Source organism: Cherax quadricarinatus, chromosome 51, assembly GCF_038502225.1.
Source record: "Cherax quadricarinatus isolate ZL_2023a chromosome 51, ASM3850222v1, whole genome shotgun sequence".
Lineage (NCBI taxonomy): Eukaryota > Metazoa > Arthropoda > Malacostraca > Decapoda > Parastacidae > Cherax > Cherax quadricarinatus.
In genome coordinates this window covers 11,021,561-11,040,863 of record NC_091342.1, presented here as the reverse complement: position 1 = coordinate 11,040,863, position 19,303 = coordinate 11,021,561, and the positions used below count along the sequence as shown (strand labels likewise).

Below are 19,303 nucleotides of genomic sequence, written 5' to 3'. Positions count from 1 at the left end.
GTTAGTACCCTTGGACTTTTCTTCTCTCAGAGAAGAACAGTATAATGTGCCTTTTACACTTCAAGAACTAGAGGCAACGCTCTCAGCTTGCCGATCATCGGCAGCTGGGCCTGACGACATTCATATTCGTATGTTACAACATTTACATCGGTCAGCCCTTGTAGTCCTCTTACACCTCTTCAATCTTATTTGGGCACAAGGAGTTCTTCCCCAGCTGTGGAAATCTGCCATTGTTCTCCCTTTCCGCAAACCGGGTACTACAGGACATGATGCCTCCCACTATCGTCCCATTGCTCTTACTAGTGCAGTTTGCAAAGTGATGGAACGTCTCGTAAATCGACGTTTAATGTGGTATTTAGAGACACACAACAGTCTCTCCGCTAGTCAATATGGCTTTCGTAAGGGTCGTTCTACCATAGACCCCTTACTACGCTTGGAAACGTATGTTCGTAATGCCTTTGCGAATAATCACTCAGTTATTGCCATATTTTTTGACCTTGAGAAGGCATATGACACAACTTGGAGGTATAATATTTTGGCCCAGGCCCATTCCTTAGGCCTCCGAGGCAATCTACCATCCTTCCTTAAGAACTTTTTAACTGACAGACATTTCCGTGTTTGAGTCAATAATGTTCTTTCCCCGGACTTCGTCCAAGCTGAAGGTGTCCCTCAGGGATGTGTTCTAAGCACAACACTTTTTCTCCTTGCTATAAATGATTTAGCCTCTGTTCTTCCACCCAATATTTGGTCATCACTCTATGTTGATGACTTCGCTATTGCTTGTGCAGGCGCTGACTGTCATCTCATTGCAGTTTCTCTCCAGCATGCGGTCGACCGTGTTTCCACTTGGCCCACCACGCATGGGTTTAAATTTTCAAGTACCAAAACTCACCAAATTACTTTCACTAGACGCTCTGTTATCTCCGATCATCCTTTGTATCTCTATGGCTCCCGTATCCCCGAATGTGATACAGTCAGGTTTCTAGGCCTTCTCTTTGACCGTAGGTTATCCTGGAAACCTCACATTACCTCTCTGAAGGCAACTTGTCACAGCCGGCTAAACCTTCTTAAAACCCTTGCTCATCTTTCCTGGGGAGCTGATCGTCAAACTCTGCTTCGCCTACATTCAGCCCTCGTTTTATTGAAACTCAATTATGGTGACCAGATTTATTCCGCGGCCTCTCCTGCTACTCTCTCTAGCCTTAACTCTATCCATCACCAAGGATTACGTTTGTGCCTTGGTGCTTTTCGCTCTTCCCCTGTTGAGAGCCTCTATACAGAAGCGAATGTTCCATCCTTGTCTGATCGCCGTGATGCCCATTGCCTTCGCTACTATGTACGCTCTCACAATCTACACAATCCTTCCATTTATAGAATGGTCACCGATATTAGTAGACATTCTTTATTCGTTCGCCGCCCGTTTGCTCCGTCCCTTTTCTCTTCGCCTACATTCACTCTTGTCTTCCCTTCAGTTACCACCTTTATATGTTCATGTAGCATCTCACTTTTCCCTACCCCCCTGGGAAGTTCCAGCTGTTCGGGTCTGCTCTTTCTCACTCCCTTGCTCGAAAGCTCAACTGCCTACGGTGGCTTCCCGCTCTCTTTTTCTTGATCACTTCCACTCCCATTCTCATGGCACCGCTGTGTACACCGATGGCTCTAAGTCTTCAGACGGCGTCGGATTCGCAGCAGTGTTTCTGGACAGCGTCGTGCGGGGGCATTTACTATCTTCGGCTAGCATTTTTACTGCTGAACTGTATGCCATTCTTGCAGCACTTATTCGTATCGCATCTATGCCTGTGTCGTCATTTGTGGTAGCCTCAGACTCCCTTAGTGCTCTACAGGCTATACGAAAATTTGATACATCTCACCCCCTAGTTCTCCGTATCCAACTTTGGCTACGTCGTATCTCTACGAAGCATAAAGATATTATTTTTTGTTGGGTCCCTGGTCATGTCGACGTACAGGGCAATGAACAGGCAGACACTGCTGCGCGGTCAGCAGTACGTGACCTACCAATTTCCTATAGAGGTGTTCCATTTCTGGACTATTTTGCTGCAATAGCTACCCACCTTCATGCCCGTTGGCAACAACGTTGGTCAACTCTGCTTGGTAACAAACTTCATTCTATTAAACCAAGCATAGGTTATTGGCCGTCTTCTTGTCATGAGTGCCATGGTTGGGAGACCACTCTCTCCCGTCTTCGCATTGGCCACACTCGTCTTACTCACGGGTATCTCATGGAGAGGCACCCTGTACCTCTCTGTGAGCAGTGTCAAGTTCCAGTATCGATTAGCCACATTGTTAGACTGCCCTCTCTATCAACGAGCACGCAGAATTTACCTCCAACGCCGTCCTCGTTCTACTACTCTCTCTTTACCTTCCCTTCTTGCTGATGGACCCTCCTTTAATCCTCTCTCACTGACTTCTTGATAACGACTGATTTACTCCACAAACTCTGATGATGATACCTTATGCACTCCCCTCAGCCCTTTCTAGCTCAGTCTCTTGCTGCCCTTTACCCTTTCACCATCCACTGCTTCGCTGTTATCTGTAACCTATTACTCATCCACCTCCCTTTTGCCACCTGATGCCCTCGCTTCCTTCCTGCCCTGCAGCGCTGTATAGCCCTTGTGGCTTAGCGCTTCTTTTTGATTATAATAATAATAATGTAAGTATTGGCCTAGGCATGAGATGTCCATTCGCTGACACCTCATGGAAAGACGCCCGGCTCTGGTCTGTAAGGATTGCCAGGTTCCACTGTCAGTTCACCATATCTTAATAAATTGTCCGACCTATCAGTGGGCATGCAGAATTCACTTCCTATGTCGCCAATGCCCCCTGCACACTGACCTCATCCCTGAAAGTCCCATCTTCGACGCAGACTCTGACTAACAAAAACTTAGCGCAATAACTGATTTAATTTTACTTTTAGCACTTTCCACTACCCCATTGACCCTTACCCTTGTACACTCCTATCCCTTCACTCGTTCCTAACCTCTGCATGTTCCGACATTGACCCTTTCAGGTTTATCACTGATTATATTATTGAAGAACACACTGAGTTTATGAGAGCATTCGACTGCTATACCTATAATGGAATGCTTCAAGTTATCTTCATCACCCTACTCAAGTCTTCCAGCTCAGGCTAACATATTACTTGATACATTATTACATTCATGAGAAAGGGATAATGTTGATAAATTAGACACATGTGCAACTCTTGGGTATCTTTATTGAGGAAACGTTTCGCCACACAGTGGCTTCATCAGTCCATACGTAGGAGAAACTTGAAGAACAGGAGGAGAATGAGGTAATCAGTCCCTCAACCTTGAGTCGATGTGTTCAGTCCATCAATCTTGAATAGAATACGGCATATGAGCCGAGAAACAGCTTATAAACCGTATGGCAGGAGAGGTGCAGCAGTCATAGGTGGTGTCACATTTGTTCAATGTGGAAGTAGGTCGTGCCCAAGAATTAGGCAAGCGAAGAATTCCTAAGTATTAAGATCCCAAGAAGTTGCAGTGTCTGACAGGTTTGTAGATGAATGGTTCAGAGAACCGACATGTTGATTAATTAGACACGTGTCTAATTTATCAACATGTCGGTTAAACCATACCCCCGGCCGGGATTGAACCTGCGGTCATAGAGTCTCAAAACTCCAGCCCGTCGCCTTAGCCACTAGACCAGCTAGCCACAATAAGATTCATCCAACTAGGTATATTTCTACACCATAGGAAGGTTAGCACAGGCACCTCTGTGACCACAAATGCAAGTTTTTACAGACGAATCTCCAGCTAGCATGGCCGTGACGAACTCTAGCTCAAGTCCCTTCACTGCCGTCAACATGACTCAAGAAATCGTAATGACACGATTGCAAACAAACCATACCCCCGGCCGGGATTGGTCTAGTGGCTAACAAGACGGGCTGGAGTTTTGAGACTCTATGACCGCGGGTTTAATCCCGGCCGGGGGTATGGTTTGTTTGCAATCGTGTCATTACGATTTCTTGAGTCAACATGTCGGTTCTCTGAACCATTCATCTACAAACCTGTCAGACACTGCAACTTCTTGGGATCTTAATACTTAGGAATTCTTCGCTTGCCTAATTCTTGGGCACGACCTACTTCCACATTGAACAAATGTGACACCACCTATGACTGCTGCACCTCTCCTGCCATACGGTTTATAAGCTGCTGCTCGGCTCATATGCCGTATTCTATTCAAGATTGATGGACTGGACACATCGACTCAAGGTTGAGGGACAGATTACCTCATTCTCCTCCTGTTCTTCAAGTTTCTCCTACGTATGGACTGATGAAGCCACTGTGTGGCGAAACGTTTCCTCAATAAAGATACCCAAGAGTTGCACATGTGTCTAATTTATCAACATGTCGGTTCTCTGAACCATTCATCTACAAACCTGTCAGACACTGCAACTTCTTGGGATCTTAATACTTAGGAATTCTTCGCTTGCCTAATTCTTGGGCACGACCTACTTCCACATTGAACAAATGTGACACCACCTATGACTGCTGCACCTCTCCTGCCATACGGTTTATAAGCTGCTTCTCGGCTCATATGCCGTATTCTATTCAAGATTGATGGACTGAACACACCGACTCAAGGTTGAGGGACTGATTACCTCATTCTCCTCCTGTTCTTCAAGTTTCTCCTACGTATGGACTGATGAAGCCACTGTGTGGCGAAACGTTTCCTCAATAAAGATACCCAAGAGTTGCACATGTGTCTAATTTATCAACATGTCGGTTCTCTGAACCATTCATCTACAAAGAAAGGGATAAACCAGCAGAGATCATACAACGCCTGGGTGAATAAAGTACAGGTCTACTTCCTTAGATTAACAGCCCCTCACCGGCATTAAGGAACCTTGAGAGAATTACCCGATACAGCGTATGAATCTCTTTCCGTGTGGTGGAGTATGACCGGAACAACAGGTTTTGCTCCCACTATGTAACTCGTATAGAAGGGTAACAGCATACTGCTGATGTACCTAACTTTATTATAAAAGTGCTGGTTACTATATAAATAACTCTCCAACACGCGCACTCAAATACGTTCACACATTAGTTCCATTAAAATCAACTCGCACAGACCGAACACCAAGAAACAATTGCTAACACAATGAGTAACTGCATGTTGCTACCAACAGTAACAAAACCTACAAGAGTTACAGAGACTAGTGTTTCCCTACTTGACCACATCTGGACCAACACCATATCCCCTTTAAAATCAGGCATAATTACAGATAATACCACAGACCACTACCCTACTTTCCTCATAACAACTCTTGGTAAAATACCCCAAGACACTACTAAAGTCACCTTCAGACTTCACAATGAGGCAGCCATTAATAACTTCACAACAGCAGTAACAAACATTGACTGGCACACTGAGCTAGAAATCTATACAGATATTGACGAATGTTTTAATAATTTTCTAAAAAAGACCCAATACCTTTATAACAAGCACTGCCCTAAAAAAACTAAACAGATGACAGCTAAGAGACTGAACAGTCCCTGGCTAACACCCAGCATTCTCAAATCCATAAATACAAAACACCGATATGAAAAACAGTACAGAATGGGTCACATAACCAGAGACCAAACAAAACGTTACTCGTCAATCCTAACCAGCCTGATAAGAAGGGCAAAAAAATTGTATTATGAGAACAGATTATCCAACTTACGAGGTGATATAAAAAAGACCTGGAAGACCCTATCAGAAATTCTGGGAACAAAAAAGATATCACGACATAGCGAAATAAAATTAGCAAAATCAGATGAACCCCAACTCCCACCAACAGAAACAGCAAACAGACTCGATGATTTCTTCTCCACTATAGGTCAAAACCTTGCCAATAAAATCCCAAGCTCAGATACCCCACCAAATGACTACCTCACTGGCAACTACCCGAACACACTGTTCCTAGCTCCGACTAACCCATACGAAGTCTCCCTTATTATCAACGCACTGAAAAACAAGGCAGGAGGAGATTTAAATACCTTACCACCCTTTATATACAAAAAAGCGTCACAAGTACTATCACCAATCATTGCAACACTCTTTAACAAATCCATTGAATCCTCCACCTTCCCTACAGTTCTCAAAATAGCAAGGGTCACCCCGATCCATAAAGGAGGAGACCAGAATTGAATAACTATAGGCCAATATCCAATTTACACCCTCTCTCAAAAATCTTCGAAAAATTAATTCATAAACGAATCTACTCCTACCTCATCTCCCAAAACATTCTCAACCCCTGCCAATTTGGATTCAGGCCTAATAAAAATACTAATGATGCTATTATACACATGCTAGAACATATATACACTGCAATAGAGAAAAAAGAAGTCCCACTGGGGATCTTCATTGACTTACGTAAAGCTTTTGATACAGTTGACCATGACTTGCTCCACGTAAAATTGTCACACTATGGTATTAGAGGGCACTCCCTCAACTACCCCAAGTCTTACCTCAGCAACAGAAGCCAATATGTGTACGCAAATGGGGCAAGCTCTTCCGCACAACCAATTACAGTTGGTGTCCCACAGGGAAGTGTCCTTGGCCCTCTTCTCTTTCTCCTATACATAAATGACCTACCAAATGCTTCGCAATTACTCAAACCCACACTTTTTGCAGATGACACTACATACGTCTTCTCTCACCCGAGCCCAGTCACGCTAGCCAATACTGTAAACACCGAATTACAGAAAATATCTACCTGGATGAGGACTAACAAACTTACACTAAACATTGACAAAACCTACTTCATTCAGTTTGGTAACAGAGCTACAGATGTACCTCTTAACATAACGATAAACGGATCACCTATCACAAAGCTAACAGAGGGAAAATTCTTAGGAATCCACCTCGATAATAGACTCAAATTTCATACACATATACAACAAATTTCTAAGAAAATTTCCAAGACTGTAGGCATACTATCGAAGATACGGTACTATGTTCCACAGTCAGCCCTCCTGGCCCTTTATCACTCTCTTATTTACCCCTATCTCACCTATGGAATTTGTGCATGGGGCTCAACAACAATTAACCATCTCAGACCACTAATTACCCAACAAAAGGCTGCAGTTAGAATGATAACAAATTCTCACTACAGGCAACACACTCCACCAATATTCAAAACACTCAACCTACTCACCATACAAAACATCCATACTTATTATTGCACCTATTACATACATAGAACACTTAACTCTGATATTAACCCTCCCCTCAAACATCTCCTTGCCAACCTCAACAGAACACATGACCATAACACAAGGCACAGATCACTCTTTGATGTTCCTCGTGTCCATCTCACGCTATGCAAAAACTCAATGCACATAAAAGGCCCTAAAATCTGGAATTCATTACCTGTAAATATAAAAGAAACACTACCTGTTTATAAATTCAAGTATCTTCTCAAAGTTCACTTACTCAAAACCAAATAAATACTGAATAACTGAACCTTATAAATTGTATATCCAAAATGTTACTCACAATTATATCACATAAATGTTAAACCTAGGACCCAATCTAACTTTGTTATTTTTTTTAAATACACTACCTAACAGAATATTCCATTCTACTGAATGTACAACAATGCATGCAACCATATGACCTGTCTTTGTAATACTCATTTGTGCTTTATAGTTATCTGTTTACAATAATGTCTTATCACTGATTTCATCATTGCTTAGTTAATCTTAAGTTAATTTTAAGCCAGCCCGTAATGCTATGCATATAAGTGGCTTTGGCATGCTGCTCTTACCTGTATTTTTTTTTGTACCTCTGTATGTATGCTAAAATTTCTAAATAAATAAATAAATAAATAAATAAACATTCACAGGTGTAAAACTGCCTCCTTTAAAAATTATGTATGATGACAATATCAAATAGATACCCACCAGGTTGTGCAGAGTCAGAGTCGTCGTCATGATGGCTGCTCTGGCTGTGTTCCTCAACGTCAACACCAACGGATGTCTTGGGCTCCTTCTTTGACCCCCGAAAAGAGCGCCACAATGGGGACTTTAGGAAGTCCCGGCCTACCAAAGATGCCTTGTTGCTGGCTGGTAGGAGACCGCTTTCAGAGGACACTGAAGCAACGTCTAAATCCTGACACTGGGGCTCTTGGTTCTGGCTAACTTCATGGATGGGACTTTGTATGGAGTCGTGGTTACTTTGGTCTTGGGTTGGGTTTTGATGTAAACTTTCGGAGGTAACGGATGGAGGCGAGGCAGTGGACCACTGCCCTATCGTGGGCGTTTGTATGGGGGACGGAGGAGAGTGTTTCACAGGCAGGAGTTGTGCGGTAGGAGGGTAATAAAAATCTTTGCCTTTCACTTTTCCCAGGGTGAAAAATCTGTTTTCTGGAGAGACGGGCTCACTACTGGCTATTGTTTCTGGTCGTGTGCGCGCGCTTGTAGAAAGGTTGCTCTTCAGCCTTGCCTGATCTGCTTCAATGCCAGTTTTAGCGTGTCTGTCACCAATTTGAGGTGATCTGTAACTATTTGTCTCATGGGTATCTGAAGGCTTGCGAGACGTAGGAGCGCCATCGCTACACCCACCAGCCATGGCTCTCTTAGAACTGACATTTTTCTCTCTTGGACAGTTCTCAACAGAACTGTGCCTCGCAGCAAACAATTCGACAGGAACATCATTTGGATCTCTCAGCTTACAATGCATTAACAATTTCTTATGATATTTTCCGATAGCGCGAATCTCTTGATGAGTGTAGTGGCGACGGTAATTAGAACCATAAGCAGCGGCCCGGTAGTATTGTTGCCTGCTTCTATAGTTCATAACTGCATACCTGGCCAGACAGTCACACGGGAGACGCTCTTCCAGTGATGTGGATGAAGTCCTAGAGTCACTATCACCAGCACCCTGACTATCCACGCTTGCATCACCGTTGACCGCTGGCATCAAGGTAGCTTCTGTTAAGGACAGGAGGGAGGGGTTTTCACTTGGCTGCTGCTCGATATCACCGCTGCGTGGAATTTCAGCTCTAGTTTCTGGCCCGTTCCCGTCCTGTGGCAGAGACGCCAATTTAACCTCACCATTTGTCTTGAGTTCCAGTCTTTTTTGTAGTTCAAACATGTCTTCAGAGTCTTTATCTTCTACTACACTTAGAGCAATCCTGTCATTCGACTTGGTGTCTGGTGGTTCAGAACTTATCGGAGACTTGATATTCAGTGGACTACTTGCACTCTGCTTAGTTGTGTTCCTGCCTGATGTCGCATCCAGGAGAGGGGGACTCTTCATGTTTACGTTCTGCTTCTCGTTAATAGTTCCGTACGAGGCGTAAAACTTGTGTGAATTACCGTTGTAGGAGTAGATAGCTCTGGAGGGACCTCGCTGACCGTGTCCATCCCGCCACTGGCTCTCAGATCCACGGCATTTGGAGTCAAGGGTGGCACCGTAGCGGGCGTGGCAGGTGGTACAGAGGGCGGCACGGACCTTCCTCTGCCGCTCCCTATACGTAAGAGCCAAAGCACACCCCATCCCAGCCGCACCCAAGAACATCCTGTCAAAACATAAATTTCCATTAATTCAACCTGGGAAAGATTTCAGTGGTTATATTTAACTAGTATAATTAATTAAATGTCAGCACATAAGGCGCAGTGCTTTCGTTGCTAAAACAAAAAAGCCTGTGCAAGGACACTACATACAAGATATTAATGTTGCTGCTTGAAACCACTCTCTCAAAAGCAAATTTATTTCATATTAAGTAAAACTGTTTTGACCATGAATTTTTTTCCTACTTAATTAATTTTAGATTAAAGTATACTTTTTTTTTAGTTTGTTGCCAAGAATTCTGTGTCATCATTTTCCAAGTTCCCATCCCCCCTACACACACACACACACACACACACATACACAACTGTATGATCCTTTGGGTTTTGCGCATAATTTGATATATTACACGTACGCACACCAGCGCTGGATGACCCTTTCGGATTTAGCGCTTAACTTGATTACACACACAAACACACAATTATAGATAGGAGCGAATGGAGACGAATGGTTTTTGAGACCTGACGAGCCGTTGGAGTGTGAGCAGGGTAATGTTTTGTGAAGGGATTCAGAGAAACCGGTTAGCCGGACTTAGAGCCCTGGAAATGGGAAGTACAATGCCTGCACTTTAAAGGAAGGGTTTGGTATATTGGTAGTTTGGAAGTTTGGAGGGACATCTTGAAGTGTCGTATCTGGGCACCTCTGCAGACAGTGATTATGTACGAGTGGTTAAAGTGCTGAATGATGATGAAAATTTTTTCTTTCTTTTGGGTCACCCTGCCTTGGTGGGAAACTGCCGACGTGTATATAATATATATATATATATATATATATATATATATATATATATATATATATATATATATATATATATATATATATATATATATATATATATATATATATATATATATATATATATATATATATATATATATATATATATATATATATATATATATATATATATATATATATATATATATATATATATATATATATATATATATATATATTTGTGTGTGTGTCGTGCCGAATAGGTAAAATTGGTCAATTAGCAAGAACTCATTTAAAATTAAGTCCTTTCTAAAATTTTCTCTTGTACGTTTAGAGATTTTTTTTTCATGTAGGTTAATGCAAAAATTAATAATTTTGTACCAAAAGAACCTTAGAAAACTTACCTAACCTTATTATAACAAGCTCAATTAATTTAACCTAAGCCAACTAAATATATTTTAGATAAGTTTACAATAATTTAATTTAAACAATTAAATATATTTTTTTTCGTTAGGTTCAGAATGATTTTTGTGAAATTATTGCATACACAAATTTTCGCTTGCCTTATTCGGCATGAAGAGCATTACTATTTAAGCCAAAATCGCAAGTTTTACCTATTCGGCCTGTATAGCCCTTGTGGCTTAGCGCTTCTTTTTGATTATAATAATAATAATACCTATTCGGCACGACATACATTCACACACACACACACTCTCTCTCTCTTACCATAGGGAAGGGTTGAGTAGAAGAGTTACAGCGAAGAGTGGTGACGGGTAGTGAACGCAGAGAGCAACATGGAGGCTTAGCACCGCCAGCGAGATAATACTCATCACCACCGCCACCACCGCCCGCGCCCACCCCATCACCACTATTGCGCACCACCACGGCGCAGCACTAACACACTCCTCCAGCGCGCAGTTTCCCCTCTCCGAACTTGCAACCAAGACTACCACAGCCCCAAAGAGGAACCACAATCCTGTGTTATACTCACAGTACCTCTCCACCACTACAGCGCATACGCAATGAGTTCCATCTGGCGCAGTTTCGCGCAATTTAAAAACACCAGCAAACTAATACACACGACCACTGCGAACATTACTGCGCATCCTTAACAAAAACTTCCCTCGAGCAGGTTCATGTTTGATACGTGTAAACCCATTATCACACTGTACTTATAATAAAAGTAATGTGCACGCCCCTTTCGTTACTACGCCGTTTCAACACACTAATACACCTGCGCTGCCTTAACACACACCGTCTTTCAGTTAGACACACACAACTTAACCGTTGTTAATAAATTTCAACATCGCCGCGCAATTTTAAGATCTATACAAGCTTCATCCTATGAGCTGCGCAGTTTCACAAAATATCATGCTTTTGAAAACAGCTTAACTGCACAATTATCTCTGGTCAGCTACAAATTATAATTTTGTTAATAAAACCGTGCAGCTTCATCTGAATATTTACTGCGCAGTTTCAAACATTAAGTCCTACACTGCGCGCCTTTCATCGAAATGGTCAACTCAATGTTTCAGGAGCAGAAAAACTGACACCGCCTAAATAAACGTCTTCATATTAAGATTACACCAGACTGCGCGGTTTCAAAAATTCAGGAATTGTCCTGCGCAGTATCATTACTCACCACCTGGAAGCGTTAGAGTAAAAAAAAAAAAAAAAAAAAAAAAAATTAAAGACTACCGCCCTGTGATTCCTGCATCACAGACCACCTTTAGGGTTATTCAAAGACCAGTGTGCATTAAATGCACGGTTTCGCTGGACGGTTATATTAAAAATAAACGCTACACCCATACTGGTCATATTGATCTCACTTGGTAAGCAAACTGACACTTCAAGGAAATCCAAAACGCTGTTTCACCAGTTAACGACCTATCAAACTGTTTCACCGGTTAACGACCTATTAACCTGTTTCACCAGTTAACCTATTGTTTCACCAAGGTAGATACAGCCTCACTGCGCCATCTCCCCAGAAAGCGAATGCTTCAGAGCGCAGCCTCATGCGGTGCGCTGATCTGTACAAGCCAACTGTGCTATTTCCTGTAATCTGCCCCCGTAGTTTTAACACTGCTCCACCACTGCGCAGTTTCTGCATGTCATCAGCACGGTTTCACTAGGTATGCCCTCGCTGCAGTTTCTCTTGGTATGCCCAATGTACAGTTTCCCCATGTGTGCTGCTAAGTTTCACCGTGTGCAGTGCGCAGATTCACCAGCTATGACTACTGTGCAAATCATCTATGTCCGTCTGCTGCTAATTTTCAGTGCTGCGCAGATTCACCAGTTATGCTCAGAGCGCAGTTCAACATCACTGCTCGCAGTTTTCCAACCTGTGGAGAAAAAGCAAAGAACGTGAGATGGCAACATCAATACGTAATTAACATGTACCTACTCTTACTGTATGACCCTACGGGTTTACAGTATTAATAATAATATATAATAGTGATCATAATCATATCCACTCTTAATTCATCTTTTAAATACGAAAACAGAGGTCGCTTATAAAAATTTAATAACGAAAATTAAATTTCAACAATGATCACGAGATATCATCATAACATGGTTTAGGGAAATTCGAATGAGTTGAATAGAATTTTATTTGCAAGATAAGATTCGTTATGGTTAACCTAGGTAAGATTATTTATCCCAGGCAGGATTTTTTTTATCCCAGGCGGGATTATCCCAGCCAGGATTATTTATCCCAGGCAGGATTAGTTATCCCAGGCAGGATTTCTTTTCCCCAGTTATGCAGATTCATCTCTAAATGTGTGCCGGGGGTGACGGTGGGAGGAGGGGAGGGGAGCCGAGCATTCCTTGTTTTTAATTATAACGGCAAATTAAATTTCTGAAAATAGAAGTTAATAGTGCCTTTCGCGGCGAGTTTCATTTAGAAATATACATATCTTCATTTTTGTTGCCGGGTACTGAATAAATGCGACTGTCGCAGGGGTACTAGGCTCAAATATATTTTTAATTCGTTCGGTATAGTACTAATACTGCCTTATGGCTCTTTCAGGCTTAGCACTTAATGATGATGACAAAACACATGCGTGCTAGTGCCTTTCTTTGTGTTACAATATTTTATTACATGTAAACTACACTTGGTATACTACACAAAGCAGTTAATAGCGCTAAACTCATGAAGGCCATACAATGCCTGGAGAATGGAAGGGTAATTCCAATTCCTTGAATCAAGAGCAATTCACCAGCATCAATGCAACACCGTCCATTGAAGGGGAAAAAAAGAATTGCGAGGACGATGCAAAACTGTAATGTATTACCAATCTTCCAAAGCGAGCAAGGAAGGAGGGTAGGGATGGCTGCGACTGCACTCAATCATTAGTGATATACCATACCGACAAGTTGATGAACTGGGTATCTGGGTATTTTTATTTTGCAGATTTTTCACCAACCGGTAGAGTTATCAATACAATACAGGGACATAAACAGAAGACGGCAGAAGATGAGGTAATCATTCCTTCAGACTAGGAGTAGGTTTTCATTGCCGTAATCTTGATGAATATGAAGCACAGGCAAGAAGATGGACGCTTTTATTATGGACCTACTTCCACCAGTGGAAGTAGGTCATGCCTAGGAGTTGGGAGAGGTCAGCAAGTAGACTGTAATGACCACTGAGAAGCCGAGGGACTGATTACCTCATCTGTCTTCCGTATATAATTCTGTAAGAGTGAGTACCTCCTGCCAATGGTTGGCGAAATGTCTACAATATAAAGATATCTACCCTGATGTTGCACACGTGACTAGCCCATCTCGTGTTTAGCAAACTGAGGATCAAGCCTCTACCATTCCATGAACTGAATGACTCTCATGGGTTTATCAATAATAATAATAATAATAATAATAATAATAATAATAATAATAATAATAATAATAATAATAATCAAAAAAAGGAAGTAGAGAAGAGACACTAAACTAGAGGTGCATATGCGACCTGGACACCTGCAAGGTAATGGAGAAGGTAATTAGATATAAGCTAGCTAACTACCTGGAAAACAGACATTTTCATGGAAAAAAAAACAGCATGGGTCGAGAAAAGGAAAATCCTGCCTTACTTATCTGATTAATTTCTATGATGAATGACAAAGATCAGACATTTTAAGAGGATGAGAGGCGAGCTGCATATTCCTCGACTCTCAAAGGGCCTTTAACACGAATCTTTCACACACTAGAACTAGAAAGCCAGTCTGAGGTAAGAGAGAGTGCGCACCTTTACCCCCTGAGAGTATACTCTTCCTATCGTCTTTAAATTTCTTTATTATTACATTCATGGGTTGAGCGCTAAACCTGTACGAGTTATACAGCTAAAAAGGTCGGACAGATCCAATGTCATATATCAAGAACCCTTTACAGGCATCAAGGCGCACTTCCTTTGACAGGTATCCTCTGATAGGAGAGAACTCCTATCAGCAATATCAACGACGTGCACAAAACTGGAAGTATGTCAAGGAGACTGCAGGAGACGCTCAGTTGGTTGTACACGACACATCAGTTGATATAAACGACACACGCACGACCAGCATGCGTCGGCAGTATTGAGAAAGTTGACAATGTCGGCCTAATGCTGCTGCCACACCTACGAGGACTGCGAAACGAAATCAGGAGACAAAGGCACAAAGTTAAAATGGACACTATTAAAGACGTTTCGCTTCGTCAACAAGGAAAATGTTGTCTTAATAAAGTTTCCATTCTGCCATTGTGTGTTTGGCAACTTGTCAGTATTTATATCTAACACATGCAAGGGTTGAGAATCTTGGAAACAGACAAAGCTGACAGGGACATCCTGCTTGAGATGGGAGCAAACACAACGAGGGAACAATATAAAAGCAAAATCAAACGAGTCAAAGGAACATAAAAAAAAATCCTTTAGACACACAAAGGGAATGCATAACGAAGGATGTTAAGAGACGCCAACTCAATACATAGATTCAAAAGCAAATTTGATATAGATTCCTCCTCCAAAAAAAAAAAAAAATTAAAGTGGAACACCACGAGTACTGTTGTCCCTGTAACTACCAAAAAAACAGCACTAATATTCTCTCTCTCTCTCTCTCTCTCTCTCTCTCTCTCTCTCTCTCTCTCTCTCTCTCTCTCTCTCTCTCTCTCTCTCTCTCTCTCTCTCTCTCTCAAGTGACACTTGATGGGTCACGGCACCGGAAATTAAAAAGTGCAGCCAAAGAAAAACTTTTGATGGGCTGGTTATGAGTGAGGATGGATGGACCAGTGTGTGACAGTATGTTACTAACACTGATGGACCAGTGTGTGACAGTATGTTACTAACAATGATGGACCAGTGTGTGACAGTATGTTACTAACAATGATGGACCAGTGTGTATCAATTACTGGAGAACACAAAATCAACAGCTGTAGAACAAGACCAACATCAGAAGTTGAACACATCAATAAGTGAACAGATATGTTAAATACAGGACAAGTACCAGCCCAGCACATTTTTTTTTTTGGTGACCCGCCAGACCCACTTGACCCGCTAGAGTTATACAGTTCCTAGGTTATGCAAGGCAATCACGTTTGATCCAAGGAAAATGAGGGTAGCTCAAGCTGACAGAAGCAAGAGTCCTTCAACGGCATCAAGTATCCTTATAAAGAAATAACACACGTTGTAATATTGGTGGTCCTGTTGTACTGCTGTTGTTGAAAAATTTAAGAACTGGTCTTACACCTGAGGTAAACAACGTTCTCAAAGTGTCTGTTACTCACATTTTTGAAAGTCATCTTGATATCAGCAATATTAACATGCATCACTCATGTCAATAAGTGTGTGTGTACTTCAGGGGATCGTCCCGGGGTAATGGCCTATTTATACATCTTTTTTTCTTTGATTCTGTAGATTTTTTCCCAATAAGACTGCCTACGTTACTCTCATCTTTGGTCTTATAGTAGTTATTAATTGGCTCTTACAGGAATGCAGATTTTCCACATGGTATCTAGTCTATTATATTTTCTTACGTATATGAACTCAAAATTCCCATTGTGTTTGGCACATTTTTTTTTCCATCGTCTGACATCATTAATACTTGACAATATCTTCAGCGTTCTAAAGTCTCCCAGCTCAGACTGACAGATTTAAACAATATGTATGTTACTCATCCTGTGTGATCTATTATGACAGGGAAGGAGTCAATTCTCCTTTCCTCTTTATAAATATCATATAAAATAGGGCAGCAGCACATTTCTGATTTACCCAAAGTTACTAAATAATATTAAAAAGTTTACCCGTCATTAGGTTTCGCTTTCCAAAGACTACTTATTATGTAGTTTAAAATTATGATCTCTCCTTGCAAGTACCAAAACGTTAAGTTTCAAAATACTTTTCTATGTTTGTATATTGTGTAATACCTCGTCTCCATAATCAGTAGCACCATCATCAGTAGCAGAAGCAACAATAAAAGTACCAGCAAAATCAGTAGCAGCAACAGTATTATCTATGGCTATTATTTCCTCATACAACAATAATCATAATAATATGACTGTAATAATAATACTCGTAATAATTACTAAGAATACTATCATATCAATCGGTTGTGAATATTTATTAACCATTATTTTTACTACTTTCTTTTACTATTGATATCAGTGGAATTCATTATATACATTTTAAAGGCGACACCAAAACTTGAAATAACAGCGTCTACTGAATACGGTACTATCCTCGTAGAGTAAGGTAGCAGGCTGGTAGACAGCAACCATCCAGGAAGGTAACTATCGTCCAGTCAAATGATCGTGACTGGCAAAACTGCTGATCTTTCTGCCTCGTGTTAAAATAACAGGTAAATCTTACGAGCTTCTGCCTACATGTAGTACGTACACACACACACACACACACACACACACACACACACACACAGCTGTGACTCGACCCCCGCAACCACAACTAGGTGAGTACACACACACACACACCTTTACTTTCCTATGTGCTTCTTAATAATTCTTACTCTTGTAATGTTTCCATTACAATTTAGGAGGCCTGGCTTGAAACCGAGCAGTGGAAGAGATAATCCTCAGAACCACTCAGAGATAAACCTTGTTGTTGATCCGGGTAATGCCAGAGAGAAAGGCCTCGGAAACTCTACGGAAATATCCAATCACATTTAAGTGAGTGAGGCAGTCTTAATGAAGATTACCTTGGGAACGAACTAGTATTCAGTTTATTCTGCTCCTGTGTAATGAATATCTGTGAATGCATGAATAGTATCCATCTCAAAAGAGCATACATTATTCCATACATTTGCATAGTTACACACACACACACGAGGAGAGGTTAAGGGAAATCGACCTGACAACACTGGAGAACACGAGGGATAGGGGGACCATGGTAACATATAAAATACTGGCAGGAATTGACAAGGTGGATAGGGACAGGACGTTTCGGAGATGGGACGCAGCAACAAGGGGTCACAATTGGAAGTTCAAAACTCAGATGAGTCACAGGGATGTTAGGAAGTATTTCTTCAGTCTTATTTGTCAGAAAGTGGAATAGTCTGGAAAGTGATGTAGTGGAGGCAGGATCCATACATAGCTTTAAAAAGAGGTATGATAAAGCTCATGGAGCGACCAGTGAAGAGACGGAGCCAGTAGCTGTGAATCGACCCCTGCAACCACAATTAGGTGAGTACAATTAGGCGAATACACACACAGTTGTATACGTGAGAAGTCCGTGTCAATGACTTGGCAAAGTTTGACACGAAATGAATAAATAAATACTCTCTCTTCCTCCTACTTCAGCATTCGTCTTTCGTATCTCCCTCTTCCTCAGTTACCCTCCCTCCCTCCCTCTATCAAACAGATCCATCCTATTCCATCTTCCTCTCTCCATCACCCTCCTTTCTCCCCTCTTCCATCACCCTCCCTCCCTCCTCCGTCACCCTCCTTCCCTCCCTCATCACCATCTCTCCCACACGTCACTAGCTTTTCTTTCCACACTGCAATTATCACATAGAATAGCACACACTGCACTGGATAATTTTTTTTAATTATAATCACCAAGAGTGTCCCTCTCTGGAAAGTGACATTATTATTATTATTATTATTTAGTAGTAGTAGTAGTAGTAGTAGTAGTAGTAGTAGTAGTAGTAGTAGTAGTAATACTGTATTCACTGAGAAGTGCCAAATCCGAAGGTGTCACGCCGTGCCTGGGTAAGTAGAGGTGATCGAGTTTGATCCAAGGGAAGGGTAACTCAAATTCCTTGGGCTAATAGCCCCTCCTCAGCACCAAGTAAAAGACGTAACTAGCTTCTTGAAGCAGCCATTCCAGTTGCCTTCTCAGACACACACGGCTATGGTGAGAGGCTTCAAACTCTCCTCTCCAGGGCAGCGGTAAGCGAAGTGTTGTACATTAACAAAAATTGGGAGGTAAAAATGTGCAAAAATAATTTGATTACAATGTACTTATATAATCAGGAGTCAGAAAAATACTAATTTGTGTATATAGAACGTTCAGCAAGATTATTTTTTTAAATTGTATGGAAGTGGTAATAACTCCCTGGTTAGTTGTTCTGTACCTAAATATTACTACTACTATTTATACTACTACTACTACTACTACTACACACACACATACCCCCCTCGGTTCCCTCTTATCTGCCTTCACCATACAACAGTACAGGAAAATCACCAAACTCACAAATAAAACAAGGAAACAAGTAAGGCAAGAGGAGAGGGTGTGGCAGGAAGTGAACCCAACTGACGGTCTAGAAACGTCAGCCATATTCTCCAGTCTCCACATGTTAGCGTTCTTAACACCATTGTCCTAGTCCATTCCTCTCTCCCTCCCTCCCTTCATCTCTTAGTTCTCTCCCTCCCTTCCTCTCTCTACGACCCCTCTCTTCTTACCCCTCTCCCCTCCCTTCCTATCTCTTCTTCCCCCTCTCCCCTCCCTTCCTCCCCTTCTCCCTTCCCTTCCTCTCCCTTTCTTTACTTCACGACCCGTCTTTTC

The 19,303-nt window shown here is 41.7% G+C and overlaps 1 protein-coding gene across 1 annotated transcript in view; it reads right to left on the bottom strand.

Annotated features, from left to right (window-relative positions):
• Positions 1 to 19,303, bottom strand: part of LOC128694657 (serine/arginine repetitive matrix protein 2-like) — a 146,386-nt gene that overhangs the window by 17,484 nt on the left and 109,599 nt on the right. Inside the window, exons 2-3 of the mRNA XM_070095837.1 lie at positions 11,047 to 12,662; positions 7,935 to 9,553 (exon numbers count right to left, since the gene is read on the bottom strand). Of these exons, the coding sequence (XP_069951938.1) occupies positions 7,935 to 9,553; positions 11,047 to 11,183 (1,756 nt within the window). The 5' untranslated portion in view covers positions 11,184 to 12,662. The remainder of the gene's footprint in view (positions 1 to 7,934; positions 9,554 to 11,046; positions 12,663 to 19,303) is intronic.